At 54.6% G+C, this 22994-nt stretch overlaps 1 protein-coding gene across 1 annotated transcript; it reads left to right on the forward strand.

Moving 5' to 3' along the window:
* The first annotated feature begins 1791 nt into the window (after positions 1–1791).
* On the forward strand, positions 1792–22508 carry CNIH2 (cornichon family AMPA receptor auxiliary protein 2). The gene is made up of 6 exons (XM_075938955.2): positions 1792–2042; positions 8456–8524; positions 18363–18410; positions 19429–19541; positions 20780–20923; positions 21094–22508. Exons 1-6 carry the CDS (start codon positions 1962–1964, stop codon positions 21119–21121), a joined length of 483 nt encoding a protein of 160 aa, XP_075795070.1. The 5' UTR covers positions 1792–1961; the 3' UTR covers positions 21122–22508.
* Positions 22509–22994: the final 486 nt, after the last annotated feature.

The raw sequence follows: 22994 nt of genomic DNA on the forward strand, positions 1-22994 counted from the left end.
TCTCCAATTTATCAGCCTCCTTTCTGATCTGTGGACATCAGCTCTAGACACAAGGCCCCAGTAATGTTCACAACGGTACCACATGTGGGGATGATAGAATTCTCCTTCTGCTACTGGAGATTTTCCTGTTTATACAGCCGAGGATCCCATTAGTCCTTTTGGCCACAATATCACACTGGCAGCTCATTCTGCTAATTAGCTTCCATGATCCCCACATCTTTTCCAGAGTCACTGTCCCAGGAACAGAGGCCCGCAGCCTATCAGGATGGCCTACATTCTGGATGCCTAGATGGATAACTTTTCATGTGGCCATATTAAACAGTGTATTTTTGCTGTGCCCACTGTGTGAATGTATGCACTGTATTTGTGTGTGTGATCTATGTAGTGTGTGTTCCTGTTCATTGGTAGAGTGTGTACAGATCATAAAGAGGGACAGGTGGGTGGGGCTGTGTGTGTCAGTGGTGTAGTTTGGTAGCCAGTTTCTTCCACAACACAGCCCCCCCTTCCTATGTCAATCCCACTAACCCTCGCTCCTCCTGTGGCTTCCTGTCTTTTCCTTCCTACCCCTGTATCCTTATCCCCTCAGGAACCATCTCTCAATTCTCCAACTCTCTCTCCCCCTCAGGGATCCCCTCCTTTATTCCTGCTCCTCCTGGGAACCCAAAGCAATTGATGAAATAATGGAGAGGCTCCTGCTGGTTTATGATGGGCCACACCCCAGCAGCATTGACATAGGAGACAGGGACTACTCCCACAAGCCAGCACAGACAGTCTGTAAGTGCTCCCCCCATGTTACACAGTCCCCTAGCACAGGTATCCCCTCACCCACTACCTGCCCCCATAGAGTGGCTGGAGGCCCAATGGATGTGTGTGAATGGGTCTGGAACTAGGTAACTAAAATGCGCTGTCCCCTGGATATGGTTTTCTAAAGCACAGCCCCCGCCCCCACCCATCTCTGTTTCCTGTCACACTCATTCCTCTCCCTGAGCCTCTCCTGAACACACCCATGTCTCTCACACAAACCCTGTGTCACACACTCCACTCTCTCCCCAACACACCCATCCCTCTCGTACACCCTCTGATACACACTCCTCTCCCCACCAGCGCTTTCACACGGGCTCAAACACCCCCCACCCCTCCTTTGCCTCTGTGTTTCTCACACACACACCTACCCCCTCTCACCCACCATTTGTCCCACACACCCCTCTCTGTCTTGTGCACACTCACATCCTCGTTGAGTCTCTCACTCCCCCCCCCCCACAACACCCACTGTTGTCTCTCAGACAACCCCTTTGTCTCTCACTCTGGCATGCTGCTGCCATCTCCTTGCCCCCCACACACTCACAGCTTCCCCATCCCTCTTTATCTCATACACGCCTCTATTCACACACCATTGTAATCATCTCTGCATCACACCTTCTATGTCACACTCACAGACCCCGTCTCACACCCTGCACCTCCATGTCTCACCCATGCCCACCATCCATTGTCTCTGGCTCACACTCCTACCCCCCTCTACTCACACCCCTCCGTCTCACACCCCTCCCTGTCTCTCACACCCTACACCTCCGTGTCTCACCCCTGCCCACCGGCGTCTCTGGCTCACGCCCTCCCTGTCTCACACTCGTAGTCCCTCACACTCCCCCCACCCCCGCCCGGCTCACACTCACACCCCTCTCTGCCACACTCACACGCGGTTGCGCTTGCGCCCCGGCTCCTCCTCCCGGCTCGTTGCGAGCGGGGCCGGGGCTGCCAGTCGCGGCGGAGCCGGTCGAGGACCGGAGCTGGGAGCTGAGCGGAACTGAGGCGGGTCCCGGAGCGATGGGGGCCCGGGCTGCGCTGCGCTCCTAGGCGGGCGGGTGCCCCCGATTCCCCGCGGCGGCGCCCTGGGCTCATGGGCGGCCGCACGGGCTGAGACCCCGCGCCGGACGGGCTCGGAGGGACCCAGGCGTCCTGGCACCATGGCGTTCACCTTCGCCGCCTTCTGCTACATGCTCACCCTGGTGCTGTGCGCCTCGCTCATCTTCTTCGTCATCTGGCATGTGAGTGGCGGGTCGGGATGGGGGGAGCCGCGCTCGGGGATGGGGGGACCGGGCTAGGGAATAGGGGTCCGCGCTCGGGGAGGGGGGGGTCCGGGCTGCGGGATGGGGGGGCGGTCCGGGCTGCGGAAGGGAGATCGGGAGGGGGGATCCGCGCTGCGGGATGGGGGGATCCGGACTGCGGGAGGGGCGTGCTGGGAGGTAAACGTGTCCCTGCCAGGCCGCCTCCTCTCCCAACCATTCCCCCCCCGGAGACAGGCCGAGGGGGACATTCACCCCATTCACTCTGCCCCGTTTCTGGAGCTCGGGCTTGGCTCGCTACTTGCTCCCCCCACCCCCGCGTCTCTCGGCCCCCGACTGACAGTCTGGACCCGCTATCATTCCGCAAGGAAAGAGACAGACAATTCCCCTCTGCCCCCCTCAGCTCCCTGCCCCGGCGTGCCCACCCCCGCCCCGTCCCAGCCCCACTTCCATCGCTCCGCGTCTCCGGCCTCCATCCTCAGACCCCTGGCCCCGTACCCTGCTGTCCGGTGCCGGCGAGGGCTTGCTCCCGACACCGGGCTAGTGGGAGGCGCTGGGCCGGACCGGGGCTCCCGCCAGTCCCTGGGTGCGGTGCTGTGGTGGTGATTTGGAGCCGACGTAGCTAAGAAACTCAGGGGTGGGGGGAGGGACTTTGCCTGCGCTGCCCCCAGATCCCCCAACCCCCTTCAGTCGGGGCTCCCCATTGCGTCCCAGCTCCCCCGGGTCTCCCCAACGGCCTCCCATCCCCCTCCTGGCCGGGGCTTCCCCAAGCTGCCCCCCAGTTGGGCCCCTCTTTTACCAGCCCCCTGCTATGTAGGATCCCCTCCCTACCCCAGCCAGATCCCCCGTCGATCCCCCAAATTCCCCTCCGCTGGATCACACCCCCCCCCCCGCTTTGTTCCACGGCTGCTGCGTCTCCCGGGCTTCCCGCGATGTAGCCCCCCTTCTCTCTCAGCCGTAGCTAGGGAACCTGGCGCTGGTTGCCATGGGAACTACATCTGTTTACAAGATGGGCTCTGGGTATCACTAGCTGGGTGGTGGGGCTGGGAGGGAGGGCTCCTCATGGCTCCTCTTCCTGGCCTTGCACCCCCAGCTCCACCAGTGCCCTCTCAGCTCCCCTCCTACCCTAGCCTCTGTGCCCCTCAGTCCCCACCCGCAGCTCTCTGCTGTCTCAGCCTGGGCTCCCCTCACATGGACACTGTGACCCTGTCTGTCCTGTGTCCCAGATCACTGCCACCTCACCCCTGCCCCCAGCATAGCTGTGCCTTTCCCCTCCCTCCCCCCAGAGCCCTGGGCACCTGCCACTGCTGTGGGAGGGCTCCAGCCACAGGAGTCTGGGGCAATACTCTGCAATGGACAAGGATGAAAATGTGGTTATGGGTGTTGGGAGTGAGAGGCAAGGGCAGGGCTGTGGGAAGCTTAGGGCTGGGATAGCAGGGGGCTACGGGGCAGGAAGGAGGGGATCCAGCAATGTTTGCCGCATAAGATGTATTTGAACCCGGAACCATTCTTGACCCCTGGCCAGAAGGGTCTGTATCTGGCAGCAACGATCCAGGTGGGCCTGGGGGCTGCCAGCTGTTTGAACAGAGATTCCTTCTCTGGCACTGAGATGCAGCCCCTGGGGGGCCGCGGGTGTGTAATAACAGGACAGTGTCAGTCACACAATAGCTTAGGACAGGAAGTGCAGCAGGATCCAGTCTGTCTGAAGAGTGCTCTAGGCTAGAAGGGCACAGAAAAGCTGGGAGTGAGCTACATTTCCCCTTTCATAGCAAATTCCATATTTCTTCTGGAACAGAAGCAAACTATTTTGAAATCTCCCACAAAAGAAAAAAGCTTCACCCCGGCACCCCAAAGGCATTTGGGGTTCACGGACGCGTCTGGTTCTCATTTCGCTCTTTACCAACTTTTAATGTTTTTCTACACAAAATCCAATGGGGTTTCGTTCTGAAAAGTCATTGTGAATCCAAATGCCAAACCATTTAATTCCAAACCCGTGCAAACAGGACAGTCGGGTTTGGACAGAAATTACATTTTATCAAGAACCAGTCTGATGAAAAATTTCAGCTCCATTCGGAAGGAAAAGGGAATGTACCAAACAGAAAGTGACCAGAGCCCCTGACACGCAATGGTTTTGCCCTTTCCCACGCCCTGCAGCACAGCGCCCCCTATTGAGCCCCAATGTTCCTTGTAGCACAGCGCCCCCTGCTGAGCATCCTGTTCTGCCCGGCTCCCAGTGCCACACCAGTGGGGTCAGTAATGACTGCAAGGAGGCAGTGTCCCATACTCAGCTCTGCTTCCTGCAGCACATTGCCCCCTATTGAGGTGTTTAGGGAGGGATGTGACCGGGACTGAGCTCAGGATGTGGCTACTCCAGAGGGCTGTGGGGACGGAGGTATAGGTTGCTCTGGGACTTGCTGGCCCTTCCATCTAGCCCCCAGGAGTCGTGACAATGAAATTGTGTCACTGCCACTGCTTCTGGGCTGGGTAATTCATAGCCCCAGGACCTTTGGGCTGGGCAGTGCAGAGCCTGGCACCTCTGTGCTGGACAGTTCAGAGCCCGGCACTGCTGAGCTGGGCAATTTAGAGGCTGGCACCTGTGTACTTGCTGCATCAGTTATGAATGTAAAGTAATTGCGTGAGCCTCAGCATCAAATGACTTGAGACCGGGCACCTCTTCCATTACAAATTAAACACTGTTCACTGCCCTGGCATTTCCCTCCACCCTCCCGCTGGTCCATTAACACCCTTCTCTGTGCTGCCCCAGAGCCACACAATGACTCGTCCAGACTAGCAGTCCCAGGGTGGGCTCACTGTGGTACCCTCCCTTTCATCCTCTGTTGGGGGACTCGGGTTTGCACTGAGTGCCAGCACCCCACAGGTAAGTGATCTTTCCTCCTGAAACTGGCACATCCTATAATACTTCATGTGCTGCCGGGGAGAGAAGGGGCTGCCCCATTCGCTTGCTACCCCACTTGCAAATCCTAGATCCCCAGCTCTAGAAATTAAACTGAGAAAAAGGGGGCAAAGGGCTTGCACAGCAGCACTATGCAGAGGAGCCAGGAACAGAGCCCAGGTATCCTAAGCACCAGCCCAGGACATCCGCTTCCCTGACAGGACCTTGGCCCCAGGGGCAAGCCCGGGTGTTTGCACATTGCTTTGCTGGGTCTCAACCAAACTCCTGGCAGGGATGGACCAGCCAAGCCTCCAGTGGTAAGCAGCCCTCTTGCTAGCAGGTAGCTCAGGGGCTGAAGAGTTCCCTTAAACTGTGTCCATGGGAGCTCCCAGCCAGGGCCCTGCTCTCAGTAGGAGTGAATTGCTCTGGCTATCTGCCAGCCACAGAATTCAGGCCATTGGGGAAGGCGGGTGCCTGGGGATTAGGGTGAACTCTGGGAGCAGTAGGGGAAAGTTCCTTCCGCGCACTCCCCCCTCCCACTGGAAACCATCCCGTTGCCCCGGCGACCAGCTCCCAGGCAGCCAATAGCAAGGGGTCGCATGCTGGTTTCTCTCTCTCCCATTCTGGGCAGGTGCTGGGTGTGGAGGCGTTGGGGGGGGGGGGGCACACCCTCACTGGCAGCCAGATCCAGGTTCTGGGGCACAGAGGGGCCTGGCAGGGGCATGTTCAGCCCGACACCAATTAGGCCCCGCTAAGCGCTATCACCCGTGTGGAGAAATGGAGATGGAGTTTGTAATTGTGCAAAGCAGGTGCCCCTCAGTCCTTGCCCACAGCCCCCCAGCTCTGCCAGTGCCCTAAGTCCCATTCTGCAGCCCCCAGCTCTGCTGGTGCCCCCCAGTCCCAATCCACAGCCCCCCAGCTCTGTCGATGCCCCTCAGTCCTTGCCCACAGCCCCAAGCTCTGGCGGTGCCCTAGGTCCCAATCTATAGCCCGCCAGCTCTGCCGGTGCCCCTCAGTCCGTGCCCACAGCCCCAAGCTCTACCAGTGCCCTAGGTCCCAATCCACAGCTCTCCAACTCTGTCAATGCCCCTCAGTCCTTGCCCACAGCCCCAAGCTCTGGCGGTGCCCTAGGTCCCAATCTATAGCCCGCCAGCTCTGCCGGTGCCCCTCAGTCCGTGCCCACAGCCCCAAGCTCTACCAGTGCCCTAGGTCCCAATCTACAGCCTGCCAGTTCCAATGGTGCCCCTTAGTCCTTGCCCACAGCCTCAAGCTCTGGCGGTGCCCTAGGTCCCAATCTACAGCCCTCCAGCTCTGCCGGTGCCCCTCAGTCCCAACCCACAACTCTCAATTCTGCCAGTGCCCCTCAATTCTTCAGCCCTGAGCTCCCCTGCCCCACTTCCACACAGCTCTACTGGAGCCCCTCAATTCTAACCTGTAGCCCCTGCTAATTCAGCCCTGAGCTCCCCCCACTTCACAGCTTTGTTGGTGCCCCTCAATCCTGGCTCACAGTCCTATGATATCCCAGTCCTAGGCTCCCCTTGCCCCACAGCTCTGCCAGTGCCCCTCAATCCCAATCCCCTGTTATCGCAGTGCTGGGCTTCCCTTCCCTGCCTCCCTGCTGACACACACTGACCCCTAATCTCCCACACTGTGTCTGTCACCAATTTATATTTGGCTCAGCTCAAGCCGGAGTGTTGGACCCTTTCTAGGTGCTGGTGAGTGAGGTGAATTTGTAGGGTCTCAACTTCATTCTGTGTGGGGCAGGTCCCACGCCACAGAGCACTGCACTAACTGCTCCAGCCAGTCACCTCGTTACCCCAGTCCTTGCACCCTGCTCCCCTTAGCTGGCCTGGCAGGCTGTTCCCAGGCTCAGGTTGTGGGGGGAGGGTGCTGGAGCGGCATCCCTCCCCTGCTAGGCAGAAGAGCCACGTGTGAGGGTTGCTAAGCAACCCCCACAGGCGCCTGTAGCCTTCATTGTTGCTTTGACAGGTACCAAGTGCAGCTCAGATCTGATTGTGACTGGAGAGGAGCCCAGAGCTGGGCTAGCAGGGGGCTGTGTGTCAGGATTGAGGGGTACCAGCAGAGCTGTGTGTCTCTGCTCATTTCCTTCGTGAGTCTGCTCTGAGAGCCCAGAAACTGGTGATGGGAGTAGCTGGAACTGGGGCCAGTGCTAGGAAGCCAGGGGGCTCTGGGTGCTGATAATTGGGCCTGGGTCTGATGGACCTGCATATGCTTCCTGAGGGGTGAGCCAAGCTCAGGAGGTGGTTCTGCGGGGAAGGGAATCCCCCCCAGACAGACAGACATGCTGGAGACCACAGTAGCCCGACTGGGCTCAGGCTCCTGACAGAGGTATCTTAATTTGGGGAAGCTGGGAATGGACACAGGCTCTTCCTTTCTGGGGGGCATCTGCTCAGAGCCAGACGGGGGTATCACAACAGGGACCGTCCCCCACTGTCTGACACTGGATCTGTCCCAGCCCCCGGAGCATGGGGAGGCGGTGGCTGAGTCACCCCATTTGGCTGGGGCTGGGTGTTCCGGAGCCGGCTGTGCTGGCAGGAGCCCAGGAAAAGCCATGTGGAGTCGGGGGAGGGAGCTGGACCCCAAGGGAAGCAGGGTCCCTCCACATCCTGCTGGGAGTTAACTTCCTTGGCAACGCTTGGGGGAGGATGGATCCGGGCTCCTCAAAGGGCAGATACAGGTTAATGGGGAGCTGGGAGCCAGAACTCCTGGGGTCTATCCCCAGCTGTCAGGGGAGCGGGATCTAGTGGTTAGAGCAAGGGGGCTGGGAGCTAGACTCCTGCTCTGATCAGTGGTATTTTTATTTTTGAAGTGGAAATGCAAAGTGGCTGAGACTAGTCGGCTTTGCTTCCAAATGGGGTTTATCAAGCAGGACTCTTAGCAATGAAAGGCCTGTCTATGCCTCCCCACATCTATCCAGCCTGCCCCTGGGGCTGAATTGGAGCCAGAGGCCCATAGACGGGAAGGACCCATGTCTCATTCTTGGCCTTGGGGCTAGAAAGGAAGATGACAGAATGGGAAATAGAGAAGAGGTCTGACTGGGTGCACCAGTGGGTGGGTTTGGTACATGCTCCTCTGTGGCTTCATCAACCTGAGTTGGGGTCTCCCTTCCAAACTGGCAGAATGGGCTCTGATTTGCATATGTAAATAAGTTTGTGTGGGATGAAGCCAGACATTGCTGAGGCCATATCATGTACTTAGGCAGCCCCACCGTGGGCCTGTGTGACTCTGTAACTTTGCTTCCCACATGGCCCTTCCTGGGAACTCCCTGCCCTTCCCCCAAGGATTGGGGAGCCCCATGGGCCAGGTGGAGAAAGGCTCCTTCTAAAAACAGCCGCTGTGCCCCACCCCTGAGACAGCTACCTCTCAGCACCGGGTGAGGGATTCCTGGATACACGGCCCCCATGTCCCACCCCAAACTCAGCTGTGTCCAGGGCTGGGCAGGGAGGTTCTGTCTCTGACCCTGCTGTCCCCCACCCCACAGATCATCGCCTTTGACGAGCTGCGCACAGACTTCAAGAGTCCCATTGACCAGGGGAACCCGGCGAGGGCAGTAAGTCAATAGATGTGGTGGGAGAGGTGTGTCTGTCTCTGTGTCTGTCTGCGTCCAACCCTTCCCCCCCCTGGATGTCACCCATGTCATTCCTATTTTTCTGAAAGGTGGTGTCTCCTCACTCGCTCTGTGCTGTGAAGGAGCGACAGTGGAACATGAGGGGTGAGCTCCTGGACTTCTGGGTTTTATCCCAGCTCAGGGAGGGGAGTGGAGGCTAGTGAGTTAGATCAGAGGGCTGAGAGCCAGGACTCTTGGGTTCTCTCCCACTGGTTGTGCTGCTCTGAGGTTTTTCTGAAGGCCCCAAAATTCCCATCAGCTTCCATAGCTCTGCACCACCCCCACCGGGAAATTCCCCTCTCAACCCCCCTTCCTTTCGCTCCCCAGTGCCCACTCCCCGCTTCCCTCTTTCACACACCCCGGCCTAGCCCCGCTGCCTGATGCCGTTTAGTCTCTGCTTGGTTAATTCAATCCAGCTGCATTGGAGAGTCAGAAACAACTCTCAGTGCTGGGGCCTCTTCAGTCCCAACCCGCATCCCCCCATGAGCCCAGCCCTGGGCGCCCCCATCTGTGCCAATGCCCCTCAACCCTGACCCACAGCCCTGAGCCGTGTGCCCTCCAAGCTCAGATGATATTTTTTAGTCCCAGCCCACAACTGCAGCCCCAATGAGTTGGGGCCCAAGGAGGGGGTTGGGCTCTGGGGGCTGGTGGTGCTCAGTGAGTGGGTTGAGGAGAAGCTGTAATTCAAGGTGCTTCTGATAGTCACTAGCACCCCCCCCCCCCCCAGGGGATAGCACTCTGGGGCCTCAAGAGGGGAAAGGCCTTGCCATGGGTCACAGGGAGTCAATGGCAGACCTGAGGCTAGAACCCCACTCCCCTCCCAGAGCCAGGGATAGAATCCAGAAGTCCTGGCTTCCCCTCCCCTCTTCTGCTCACACCCCCTAGCCCAGGGTTTCTCAGCCAGGGGTGGGGTGTGACCCAGAATGTTTCAAAGGGTAGCATGGCAGCTCCGGTGGGTCTGTCCCATGGGGCTGGCTGGGCTCTCCCAGCTGCAGGCACTTCCGCCTCTGGGGTCCCAGCCCCGATCTGCTTTGGCCCAGCGGCCATGATGCTGGGAGTCCGGGTAGGCCACCTCTGAGTGAGTGGCCCGGTAACCAGACATTGCTCCCTCCACACACATTTGGTCCACTCAGGTGGGCAGGGCCAAGCTGGGCAGCGCTGCAACAAGAGAGGGTGCAATGCCCAGCCCGGGGAGCTACGCCCAGCCAGCCCCGCAGCTATAGAGTGAGAGCTGGGCAGTGCCCAACCCCCTGGGAGTAGGATCCCACTAAAACCACCCCATGGGCTCCATCCCCAGACTATTTACTGGGTCACAATAGGCCATAAACCTGTACAAATGAGTCCTGCTGAGCCCCAAAAGGTTAAGAGCCCTGCACTAGACCCCCTCCCTGTCCTGAGCAGGGCTAGAACCCAGAGGTCCTGAGGGATGGCTGGCAAGCCCTGGGCACTGCCTGCATGGCAGTTGCAGTAACAGAGCTGTTGGCGGAGGAATTCAGGTCACACTGAGCTGTTCATTCTTGGGGAAATGGAGTGGGAGTGACTCCTGACTTGGGGCCCCCTTAGGCTGCTGGGAATGACTTGGCCTGGCCCAGGCTCATTGGAAGGGACAGCTGGGCCAGATGATGGAATAACTCCTCGCAAGGCCGGGTGCACCCTGTCTGCACAGTCCAGAACCCAGGAGGAGTGCTGGAGTCAAACCTGCCCCCCCTCGCCCACAGCATCTGCCTCACTGATGTGAAACTGAGGCACAGATGGGAGAGGGAGTGGGTCAGGGTCATGCAATGAGTAGGGATGACAAAGAGAAATAGAACCCAGGAGTCCTGCCTCCCAGACCCCCTGTTCTACTTCTAGACCCCCTCTCACCCCAGAACTGGGGATAATCGTGATTCCCAGCCTCCTTTTTCCCATTAGATCCCATTCTCAACCAAATTCTATTCGTCAGCATTTGCGTATGGGAATAACCTCATTTCACACTTGAGATCAGAATCTGGCCGCAACCTCAGTGCAGTCAGAGGTGACTCTGGATATATCCTTTGGGCACAGACACCAGAATATGGCCCTGGTCCCAGTGGGTTCAAGGGTGACTCCAGATATATCCTGTGGGATCTGACATCAAAATCTAGCTATGATCCTAGTGCAGTCAGGGGTGACTCTGGATATAACCTTTGGGCACAGACCCCAGAATCTGGCTCTGATCCCAGTGCCATCAGGGGTAATTTCAGATACACCCTCTGAGCACTCCAGATATACCCAGGTGAATCTGGCCCTGACCGCCACACAGTCAGGGGTGGCTCCAGATATACCCCGTTGGTGCTGACACCAGAATCTGACCCCGATTTCAGTGCAGTCGGGCTGACTCCAGATTTATCCTAGATAACCATTGTCAGAGACTGTCTCTCATTCCATCCCAGCGACATGGCGATTTTGGATTTACTCAGGATCTCAGCTAACTTGGTGACTCTGGTATCAGTACTTAGGTTGTGCCAGGGCAGAGCCCAGCACCTCTGGGCTTGCTGCATGAGTTTATGAATGTAAAACAATTGCTTGAGCCCCAGCACCTCTTTGGTTACAAGAATACACAGCTCTAATTGACCAGATGTGGTTGCTTCATCTCAGAAAAGACATATTGGCATTAGAAAAGGTTCAGAAAAGGGCAACAAAAATGATTAGGGGTTTGGAACGGGTCCCATCTGAAGAGAGATTAAAAAGACATGGACTTTTCAGTTTAGGAAAGAGGAGACTAAGAGGGAATATAATAGAGGTCTATAAAATCATGACTGGTGTGAAAAAAGTGAATAAGGAAAAGTTATTTATTTATTCCCACAATATAAGAATTAGGGGTCACCAAATGAAATTAATAGGCAGCAGGTTTAAAACAAACAAAAGGAAGTTTTTCTTCACTCAGGGTCCGTCTAAACTACATGGCTCCATCGACAGAGCCATGTAGATTTGTTGTTTTGGCAAAGGTAAATGAAGCCGTGATTTAAATGATCGCGGCTTCATTTACATTTACATGGCTGCCGCGCTGAGCCGACAAACAGCTGATCAGCTGTTTGTCCGCTCAGCGCGCTAGTCTGGACGCTCCCCTGCCAACATCAAAGCCCTTTGTCGGCAGCCCCGGTAAACCTCATCCCACGAGGAATAACGGGGCTGCCGACAAAGGGCTTTGATGTCGGCAGGGGAGCGTCCAGACTAGCGCGCTGAGCGGACAAACAGCTGATCAGCTGTTTGTCGGCTCAGCGCGGCAGCCATGTAAATGTAAATGAAGCCGCGATCATTTAAATTGCAGCTTCATTTACCTTTGCCTATGTGTCTAATCTACATGCCTCTGATGACAGAGGCATGTAGTCTAGACACAGCCTCAGTGCACAGTTAACCTGTGGAACTCCTTGTCAGAGGATGCGGTGAAGGCTAGGACTTTAACAGAGTTCAAAAAAGAGCTAGACAGATTCATTGAGGTTAGGTCCATCAAAGGCTATTAGCCAGGATGGGTAGGAATGGTGTCCCTAGCCTTTGTTTATCTGGAAATGAGTGACAGGGGAGGGATCACGTGAGGATTACCTGTTAGGTTCCCTCCCTCTGGAGCATCTGGTATTGGCCACTGTCAGCAGCCAGGATACTGGGCTAGATGGACCATTGGTCTGACTCAGTGTGGCCGTTCATATGTTCTTATGCACCAGGGCAGCTGGCCCAGAGTCCAGCCCTCATCTCATTGCTGTTGCTGGGTGATTGGATTTACTACAGGGGAACTGAGATCTGGGAACCTTTGGGGGATGGGGGAGAAGAAATGTGGTTGAAGGAAGAGGGGAGAGAAGGAGCTGGTGAAATTGATGGGGGTGTCTGTGCTCAGGTTGGGGGGTCACAGGTTGGGGGGCTAGTTGAGCTCAAGAGGGGGTGGGGGAGTCGATCAGGTGGAGGGTACTTGCAGTGGGAATCTTGCCTGTAAGTTTGCCTTTCCTGTAACTGATCCAGCCAGGGTTTGGGGTTCACTGGGTGGCAAAAGGGCACTGAGGTTTCAGTCCCCCAGAATGAAGTTCGAATTGCTTCCTGTTCTCTGCAGGCTCAGTGGCAATGTGGGGAACCCAGGACCAGATAGCAAAGGGTCTGAGTTTGAGGGGCTCTCACAGAGCTGTGTGGGGAGCCCAGGGCTGGGCTGGCAGGGGCTGTGGGATGGCACAGGGACACTCGGGTGTCCAGGGCTCCAGAGCTGGAATCCTCTCAGGCTGAGTCTCTGTTGGAAAAAGCTGCCGTTTGAACCCCCTGTTGCCTGGTCGCAGGATTTGATCATGATGTTTGGCGTCTTGGGTTATGTCTACCTGCAACAAAACCTCCAGGCTGGTTCCTGTCATCTGACTTGGGCACATGCATCTCCCTCCCTGCATGTGGGATGCCACAGCCCAGACTCCCATCCCAGCCTAGCTGTGTGTGCTTTATTGCAGGATAGACATATCCTTAAATCCCTACCTCCCACAGTCCTGGGATCTTCTGAAAATCAGGGCTTTGATATGTAAACATATCAAACAGCAAGTTTCTCTTGTGGGGAGAAGCTGGGTTTTGGAGTCACTCCGCAGGCACCAAGCCAATAAACACAAGCCCAAAGGCACATGATTTCAAAGCCAGTTTCATTGGTTTTTGAGACCTCTACCCTTGGAGTCCATGCTGCAGACACTGGAAATGTAAAGGTTTCCTTTCCCTTCACATGAGCACAAACGGAGTCACTTCTCTTAAGATTTCTGTCTATGTTGGGTCACGTTTTTGTGTTTCTCTGGTGTTTATGTTTGTGTAGGGTTTAATGTCTGGTGTTCATGTAGAGTCTTGTCTATGTTAGTGAGGGTTTACTCTCACTGTTTATGTAGGGTCTTACAAGAGTCTTGACTTGTGTACTGTACGAACTCTAACTAAGGCGGACAGAGTATCAGAAAATGATACGTCCTGAATCCTCTCTATGGCAGGGGTCAGCAACCTTTTCAAACCAAAGAGCCAAACTACATCAAAATTCAGAACAAGCGGTCAACAAAGAGCTGTATAAGAATGCGCATTTGTGTGACAGAAAATATCCAACTTAATATGACATGATGATTAATGACAGCATAAACGAAACGTTGTATTCACAGACTTTATTTAATGAGCCTTCTGCTGCAGCATCTTTTTGCACATTTCTTTGAAGTTTACATCATATCTGGTCAAATCCAGCTTCATGCAGGCATTCAGGTGGTCTTCTGTCAATCTTATGGCAGGGGGCTGGGGATATGGAGGTGCAGGAGTCTGGGTTGGGATGTATGAGGGGCTCAGGGCAGGGGCCTCAGGTGTGTGATGGACTCAGGGCACAGGGGTGGGGTGAAGATGGAGAGGATAAGAGAGCAGCTGAAGGCAAGGTAGAAGGGTGGGACCTCCAGTGGCGCAATGACCAAGGCCCTAGGGCTGTAGGTTTGAGTCTACCTACCCAGGATGGGCAGCCCACCCTGGAGCCACTGTGAGCACAATAGAGCAGCCACCCCATAGGTCACCGTGTGCCAGAGTCAGTATTTTTCATTTTAATTAAAAAAGGTGCATGTGTTTTGGGAATGACAAAAGAGCCATATTTGGTTCCGTATTGAGCCATATTTGGCTTGAGAGCCATAGGTTGCTGACCCCTGCTTGGTGGCTTTGAGGGAAAGAAGAGGTGCCCCAGAGTCCCTGGGATTTGTGCTCCATCTTCCCTTTGGGGCCTCTATATAAGGGCAATGAGGTGTCTTTGTGGCTTCTTGCACCCCAACCCTGACCCCACCTCCAGACAGACCCCAACACTTACTCTGCCTGTACAACCTGTTCCAGTGACCAATGACAGTTCGTAAAGCACTGGAATCCCCATCAACAGAGGTTTTTAAGAACAGGTCAGACAAGCCCCTGGCAGGGACAAGTCAGATTTACTTGGCCCTGCCTCAGTGCAGGTGGCTGGCCTAGATGAGCTTACTAGGGCCAATCCATCCCTATATCACTATGATTAGATAAGACAGGCCACAGATTTCTATGAATTAATTCCTGGCTGCACTAGACTGGAGCAGATCTGTTAGAAAACCATCCACATTGCCAGTGATGGAGACTGCCCCAGTCCTGCATCAATTGTTCTAATGGTTAATTGCCTGCATGGTTAAACATGTAGGTATATTAGCCCTAGTCTGAATTTGTCCAGCGTCGACTTCCAGCCCTTGGCTCTTGTTAGATCTTCGGCTTCTGTATTGAAGCTCCATTTTACAATTTCTGTTCCCCACGAAGGAACTTCTACCCTGCAATTGTCACCCCTTAACTTTCTCTTTGTTAAACTAAACACATTGAGCTACTGGAGTCTCTCACTGTGAGGCACATTCTCTAAGTTTTTAATCATTCTTGGGGCTTTTCTCTGAGCCCTGCAATTTATCAGCCTCCCTCTTGCATCATGGGCACCAGAGCTGGAGGCAGGATTCCAGCAGCAGCTGCACCAGTGCTGCATAAGGAGGTACCAGAACCTCCCGACTCCCCGTCGAGGTCCCCTGTTGATGCCTCCAAGGATTGTATTACCCCTTTTAGTCACAGATTCACACTTGGGAGCTTGTGTTCTGCTGATCATCCTGCATGAGCTCCAAGCCTTTGTCAGAGTTCCCCGTCCTGAAAGTACGGCTCTTTGTTCCTAGATGTGTACGTTTATACTTGGCCATATTGCAGCTCACATTGTCTGCTTGTGCCCAGCTTACCAAGCGAACCAAGTCGCTCTCTACCAGCAACCTAACTTCATTATTTATCACTCTCCCAATCTTGTGCCATCCGCAAACCACCTTTGATTATTTTCTTCAAGGTCACTGATACAAATATTAATGAGTGTAGGGCCCAGGGCTGATCCTATGGGACCCAAATAGAAACACCCACTCTGTGTCCAATTACATTTTGAGACCTCGCACTTAAGCAGTTTTAAGCCATTTTGTGTGTGCTTTGTTAGGTTTGTACTCTTCAGGTTTTTTAATCACAATATCAGGCAGCATAAGTCAAATACCTTCCAGAAGTTTAAATATACAGGCAGTCCCCGAGTTACGCGGATCCGACTTATGTCGGATCCGCAGTTACAAACGGGGATTTTCTCGCCCCGGAGGACTGGAGCGGCGGGACGTCTGGTCCCGCCGCCCGCCTCCTCCGGGGCGAGAAAAGCTGCTCCCCGTCTCCCTGGTCTGCTGGGGGAGCCAGCAGACCAGGGAGACGTGGAGCTAAGCGGCGGAGGACCCGGGCCGGACCCGCGGCGCTGATCTGGAAGCGCCGCGGGTCCGGCCCCGGGTCCTCTGCCGCTTTGCTCAGCATCTCCCTGGTCTGCAGACCAGGGAGACTCTGAGCAAAGCGGCGGAGGACCCGGGGCTGGACCTGCGGCGCTTCCAGCTGAACTGGAAGCGCCGTGGGTCCGGCCCCGGGTCCTCTGTGGCTTTGCTCAGCGTCTCCCTGGTCTGCAGACCAGGGAGATGGGGAGCAGAGCCGCGGAGGACCCGGGCCGGACCGCGGCGCTGATCTGGAAGCGCCGCGGTCCGGCCCGGGTCCTCCGCCACTTTGCTCCGCGTCTCCCTGGTCTGCTGGGGGGGGACGCAGCTAGTGCCCCCCCCAGTAGACCAGGGAGACGTGGAGCAAAGCCCGGGGCCTGTGGTAGAGCAGGTGGGGCGCTGCCAGTTGGTCCCGCAGCACCGCTTCTTGGCGCTACTGGACCAACCCGGCAGCACCGCAGCTGCTCTCCCCCAGGAGTCCTGATTCAGCCGCTGCTGATCAGTTTCAGCAGCGGCTGAATCTGGATGCCAGTTCCGACTTACATACAGATTCAACTTAAGAACAAACCTACAGTCCCTATCTTGTACGTAACCTGGGGACTGCCTGTAGTACCTCAAGTGTATTACCTTTATCAACCAAACTTGAAATTTCATCAAAAATATACCAAATTAGTTTGACAGACTCTATTTTCCATAAACCCATGTTGATTGGCATTCCTTATATCACACACCTATAATTCATTATTAATTGGGTCCCATCATATCTGCTACCCTGCATCTTGCCTGAGATTAATGTCAGGCTTACAAGCCTGTAATTACTCAGTCCACCCTGTTTAATTTAGTGTTCTCCCACTCTGGACCTTCCCCAGTGCTCCAAAACATTGAAAAAAATCAACCCTCATGGTCCAGAAAACTCCTTGGCCAGTTCTTTTAATACATTTGGGTGCAAGTTGTGGAGCCTTGCTAATTAAGAAATGTCTAAATTCAGTAGATGCTATTTAACATCATCTAAATTACTATTGGAATAGGAAGTGTTTCATCGCCATCATTATCATAATTTGATACAAACACATTCTCAAATACAAAATAGAAATAGTTACTATCTACATTTGCCTTTTCTGCATTATTATTGACAATTTTGCCATGTCCACTTAGTAATGGACCAATGTCATTGTTGTTTTGTTCTTAATATTATTGAAAATAATTCTTATTGTCATTAACTGCTGGCCAAACATCACTCCTTATGTCCTTTTGCTTCCCTTATTAATTTTTTACAGTTCCTAGCTTCTGATTTATATTCATTGCTATTGACTTCCTTTCTCTCCCATTTGTATCACTCTCTCCCTCTCTCTTTCTCTTGCATCTAACAAAGCGGGGTTTGCCCATGAAAGCGTATGTCAAAATAAATTAGATAGTTAAGTAGATGTATCTGACAAAGTGGATTTTTGCTCACAAAAGTTTATGCTCAAATATATGTTAGTCTTTATGGAGCCAGAGGACTGCTTGTTTTCGCGGATACAGACTAACATGGCTACCCCTCTGATAATCTATCTATCTATCTATCTATCTATCTATCTATCTATCTATCTATCTATCTATCTATCTATCTATCTATCTAATTAATTTATTGTACAGATGTCCTCCCTTCATCTCTAAGATCGGTGGATTCTTTCTTGATTGTGGCTTTTTGGACTTCTAGTAAAATACTCTTAAACAATTCCTAATTAGTATTCACATTTTGCTCATTAAATTCTTCCCCCCAGCTGATTTGGTTCCTTTTAGCTTTCAGCCTTGTGAAACTAGACCTTTTAAAGCATAAGTTAATATATTGCTAGTTTGGACTTAATTCTGTTTATACATAACAAATATGATCAAGTCATGATTGCTTGCACCTAAGCAACAACAAATTTTTAGTTCTGTGTCAATTCCTCTTTATCTATCCCAATGAGGTCTCATATAGAATTCCCTCATGTTGAATGCAACATGCTGAGTTAGTAAATTGCCCTTTATATTCCAATCTATAATATATAGACATGCCAAGGATGTTTTAGCACTGACAGCATGAGATCTCCAGCATATGTCACTCAGACTGAAGCCCTCATGATCATACTGTTTATTCCCCCGGCCTCTAGGCATTAAAAATAGGTGTGAAAGGAGTGGATTTGGGGACACACAGAAAACACCGTCTAGTACCCAATCAATTGCTGTATCCATTAGGACATTGATTCATAATTATGGTAGTTCATTTCCTTTGGAACTGTCAGTGACTCAGACACATGTAAAGAGATTTGACACACCCCTTGCCTTTTTGTTGCTTGATCCTTCCTAAATAGGTTATAGCTGTTGATTTTTAACATTCCCACCCCACTCCTGTCACAGAGCCAGGTGTAAAACCCAGGAGTCCTGACTCCCGGCACCTCCCCCCCCACACTTGAACATCCCTCTCTGTTCCTGCCTCACTCCCTTCTCTCAGCCCTCCCCTCTGCCGACTCTGAATCTAATTCCCTGTTTTTTCCCCCCTGCAGCGAGAGAGATTGAAAAACATTGAGCGGATTTGCTGCCTCCTGAGAAAGGTGCGTCCATGTTTCGCTGTCCCTGCCTCATGTGTCTGTGTCCCTCCTGTCCCGTCCATGGTCCCCATAATCCCTGTCTCTTATGTCTTAGCCATTCCACTCTCCAAAACAGTGACCGAGCAGTTCTTAATGCCCAACTGGCAGTGCCCCCTCAACTCCTGCACCTCTCCCAGTCTCTCTGGACACCTGCATGTGCTCCCTATAGCTTCTCACTGCATCTGGAACCTAAAACTCCATCCCTTCCTGGGCCCCTGCACTTCCTTCCCACAGCCCCCCTTCCTTCTCGCCTGCTTGTGCCTCCCTCCATCCTTGGATCCTTGGACCTCCTCCCCACAGCTCCTCACAGGCCTCACTTGCTCATGTTCCCTCCCCACCTAGACTCCCTCCCCTCCTCTCCACAACCTCCCACTCCTTTCCCCATGGCTTCCTAAGGCTCCCCCCACCCTTCCCCTCTTAGGCTTCTGTGTCTTCTCCCCACAGCCCTTACACCTCTTCCTATAGCCCCTCCTCAAAAAAATCTCTCTCTTCCCCCAGCCAGCCAGTCCCTGCCTTAGGGCCAAATCAGAGCCCCCTCCCCTCCCCAGCCAAAGCCCCCTTATCCTAGTCTCTGCTACCCTGAGCCAAACAGTTCCCCGGATGGGAGCTGTTGCCTCTGGGGCGGTGCTGTGTTGTTTGTGTCAGTTTCCTTGGTGTAAGTTGCCCCCTCTCCACCACCGCCACGTGTTTTATTTATGCCTGGCTGCTGGCAGGACAGGACCCAGACACATCACAGCTGCAGGCTGCGGACTATTAATGGGGTGTCTGTGGGAGCTGGGAGCTGAGGCAGCACCCACTGCCACAGGAGCAGGCACCAGGTTAGGGTTGCCAGTTTTGGTTGGATGGATTCCTGGAGGGTTTCTCACACGATATTAATTACAGATTAATTTTAAATTCCTGGAGACTCCAGGACAATGGCAACCCTAGAGCCAAGACTCCTGGCTTCTGTTTCCCCATTGACAGGGCCTGCTTTCCCTTCCAGCTCGTGGTCCCTGAATACTCCATCCATGGACTCTTCTGCCTCATGTTCCTGTGTGCAGCCGAGTGGGTCACCCTGGGCCTCAACATCCCTTTGCTCTTTTACCACCTCTGGAGGTGAGCAGCGTCTGTGCCAATGTTTCCTCTAATTTTTTGCCATCCATGTGTGGAATAATTTTTGTGATGTGCACTGAGGCATGTGTGGATGTGCACCACTAGTATAAACACATGCTGCCAGCTGTGGGTGCTCTGCTAATCAGCTGGGCAGCATTTTAATCTCTCCTAGGTGGTCACACAAGCATGTGCCTGGGAGTTTGCCCTCCTCGAGGTGGCAGCTTATGGGGGCAGCATCTGGGGGCAGTGAGCAGGGATTAAGGAACATGAACAGAGCTGGGGCAGAGGTGCTCACTGCCCAAGACTGGGCTGGCAAGGGGGACTGGCAGAGCCGTGGATGTGGCTGGGCTAGCAGCAGGTTTTTTTTCCCTAAGCATGTTCTACAGCAGTGGTCTCCAACCTTTTTAAGCACAAAATCACTTTTTAAATTTAAGTGCAACCCAGGATCTACCTCAAACCCAAATACCCTGGCCCCACCTCCTTCGTGCCTCTTCTCCGAGGCCCTGCCCCTGCTCACTCCATCCTTCTTCCTTTCATCAGGCCAGGGGCAGAGGGTTGGGGCATAGGCTCTGGTTTGGGGCTAAGGGATTTGTAGTGTGAGGGGGGCTCTGAGCTAACCCTGGGGCAGGGAGTTGGGGTGCAGCTGGGGGGCAGGGTGCAGGCACTGTGAGTTTGGATCCAGGTGGCTCATGACTAGGACGGGGGCTGGGGTGCAGAAGGAGGTTCATGACTGGGACTGGGGTTCGGAGCTGGCTCCAGCTGGGCACTGCTTACCTCAGGTGGCTCCTGGGTGGTGGTGCAGTGGGGCTGAGGCAGGCTCACCCCTGCCCTGGCCCTGCATCACTTTCAAAAGTGGCCAGCAAATTCCCTCCATCTCAAACCCTGTTGTCCCCCCCCCCCCCGCATTCTGTGACGATAGAAAATAGGGTGGGAGAGGGACAACCTGATATCAGCACCCCCTCCTCTCCCTTCCCTGCTCTGAACAGCAAGCAGGAGGCTCTCCGAGATGGGGGGAGACAGCTCCAAGGCAAAGGGGAGCTGCACAGCAGTGGGGGGAAAGGCAGCTGAAGTGCCAGCACCTGCTAGCCCCTTAGCCAGTCAGGATCCCCTGTCAGAGGCTCCAAGATCTACCAGTAGATCCCGATCTACTGGTTGGTGACTGCTGGTCTACAGGAAGCCCCCTTGTAGGTGAGGTTTGGGAGGACAAAGACGCCGTGTGAGCCCTGCCCTTTGTTCTCCAGGTATTTCCACCGCCCAGCAGACGGGTCTGAAGTGATGTATGACGCTGTCTCCATCATGAACGCTGACATCCTCAACTACTGCCAGAAGGAGTCATGGTGCAAACTGGCCTTCTATCTGCTGTCCTTCTTCTACTACTTGTACAGGTAGCGCCTTGGCACGGTCTCTGGGGAATCCTCAGGGGCTGAGATGCAGCCTCCTCTGACATGGGCCATGGGGAGGTTGGACAGGGATCTCTCCCAATACAACTGTCTCTGGGGCAGGCGCAGCATTTCAGGGTGTCTCTTTCTTTTTCTCTTTCTCTTTCTCTCCCCAGTATGGTTTATACTTTGGTGAGTTTCTAAGAGGACTGAGTGGGGGACCCCACAATTATCTCAGTGGCTGCTCCCGGACTCCTGGGTTCACCCCCGACCGGCTGTTTCTAGGAAAGTGCCAGAGATGCTGGGAACACGGGGGGAGGCCCTGAAAACCCAGTCCCCCCATGGGTCTGATGCTCTCCCCCCATGGATTTGCGACTCTGCCCCATCGCTGGACGACTCGCAGGATCAGACCTTGGGCCTCCCCATATTAGGGCTGCCCTGCATTTTGAGTGACTTGGTGAACCCTGCTGCAGCGCCTGTGAGGAGAGGAGCATCGCCTCCCAGACATACCCTCCCCACTTCTGTGATGGGGGCCAGGGCAGGCGTGACCCCCCACTGCTGCTAGAACCCTCCCCATTGCCACACCTCATTGTGAGCCCATCTGTTGGGGGCCAGCAAGGGGATGGGCACCCTACCCCACAGTGAATCCCTTTTCAGGGGGTGGGGAGAACTGAGTACTGGGCACCCCTCCCCTGCAGTGTCATAACGCAGGGGTAGGAGCCCAGCACAGGGCCAGGGCGATTATTCTGTTGGGATGTTTACATCTAATCCAGGGGGTGGAACCCACCTAGGATCTTCCCACAACCTACAGGGCACAGCCCCTGGCCCCCACCCCAGGGTGGGCTCAAACCCCACACACCCCAGGGCATGGCAGGGTATTTCTGTGTGTTTATAGTGTTGAATTTGTTACCTGGAGTTATTGTCTGGTGTGGGGCTGGTGGCCCAGGGGGTACCTTATCTAGAGCCCAGGGAGAAGGGGATAAAGCTGAAAAATGACACCCCCACACCAGGTCACCCCTCCGAGGTCAGGCACCCCCCATCCCTACGTCCTTATTACCAAGTTGGGGGGGGGTACTCAAATTTGGGCCTTGGGCCCAGAAAAATTGGGGTGGGGTGCTGGTGTGTGCAGGTGCCCTGTTAGCCTGAATAGGGGTGTGTGCGCGGGTGCCCTGTGTAGAGCTCCCCGTTAGCCCACTTGGGAAGCTATTCTGAGCTGGGTGCTGGGAAGGGGAGCTATGGCTCAGAGGGAGGAGATTCCTCCCTCCCCCAACCTGGGGTAAGACCCACAGAGAAAGGGACCTGGATGCCAGAGACATCTATAGGTGTTGGGGGGCATTGCCCCCCCGGTCCTCCTATCCCCCACAGGGCATTTGTGTATAAATGAAACATTGGATAAAATATCCTCAACTTTGTGGCTAAATAAAAACTTGCAAAAAACCCAAGCGCCATCGCCCTCCTGTGTCTGTAAGTGGGACGTGGGGCCAGCAGGAGCTCTGGTGCCAATCTGGCCCCAGGCAAACTGAGAGGGAGGCTTTTCGTACTAAGGGGGCTCCAGCACCAAGCCAGTCCCCTGCTCCAGGGCTTCACTCCCCACCCCACCCGAAGCCACAGGAGGCTGCCTCCCAACTGGCTGCCTCCCAAGGGCATGCAGCACATTGCTGAGGGACAGTGTGATGCTGGGCAGCCAGTTCCCCAGCAATCCTGGCCTCCTGGGGTCATGGCTATGGGCACTGGGGAGCTGTGTTGCACTGCAACCGTGTAGGAGCCTTCAAGAGGTGCCACCACTGTGTTTCCAAAGGAAGGGCCTGTTTTCCTAGCCCTCCCGCCCAATAGCCTTATTACTGGTGTTCTCAGCAGGTGGCAATAAGAAGCCGCATTCACTCCCCTGTGTGTGCCGGGGCATCGCTTGCAGCTTTTTGCAGCACTCAGCAGCTCCCGCGTTTGTTGTACAGAGATGAAAAATAAAGGTCTTGTAATAAGGAACTGCTGGCAACCCCTCAGCTATGTGGCCCTTCTAAACCCTCTAACCACAGGCCCCCTCCCCCATACTGCCAGGATGGGATGTGTGCCCTCAGCC

This window comes from Pelodiscus sinensis, chromosome 11, assembly GCF_052426305.1.
Source record: "Pelodiscus sinensis isolate ZL-2025 chromosome 11, ASM5242630v1, whole genome shotgun sequence".
Lineage (NCBI taxonomy): Eukaryota > Metazoa > Chordata > Testudines > Trionychidae > Pelodiscus > Pelodiscus sinensis.

Excerpts from the sequence above, each read along its gene's own strand:
- CNIH2 (XM_075938955.2), top strand. The coding sequence starts at position 1,962 with ATGGCGTTCACCTTCGCCGCCTTCTGCTACATGCTCACCCTGGTGCTG. Across the intron at positions 2,043-8,455 it reads TCTTCTTCGTCATCTGGCAT|ATCATCGCCTTTGACGAGCT; the intron begins GTGAGTGGCGGG and ends CCCACCCCACAG. Across the intron at positions 19,542-20,779 it reads CTCTTTTACCACCTCTGGAG|GTATTTCCACCGCCCAGCAG; the intron begins GTGAGCAGCGTC and ends TTTGTTCTCCAG.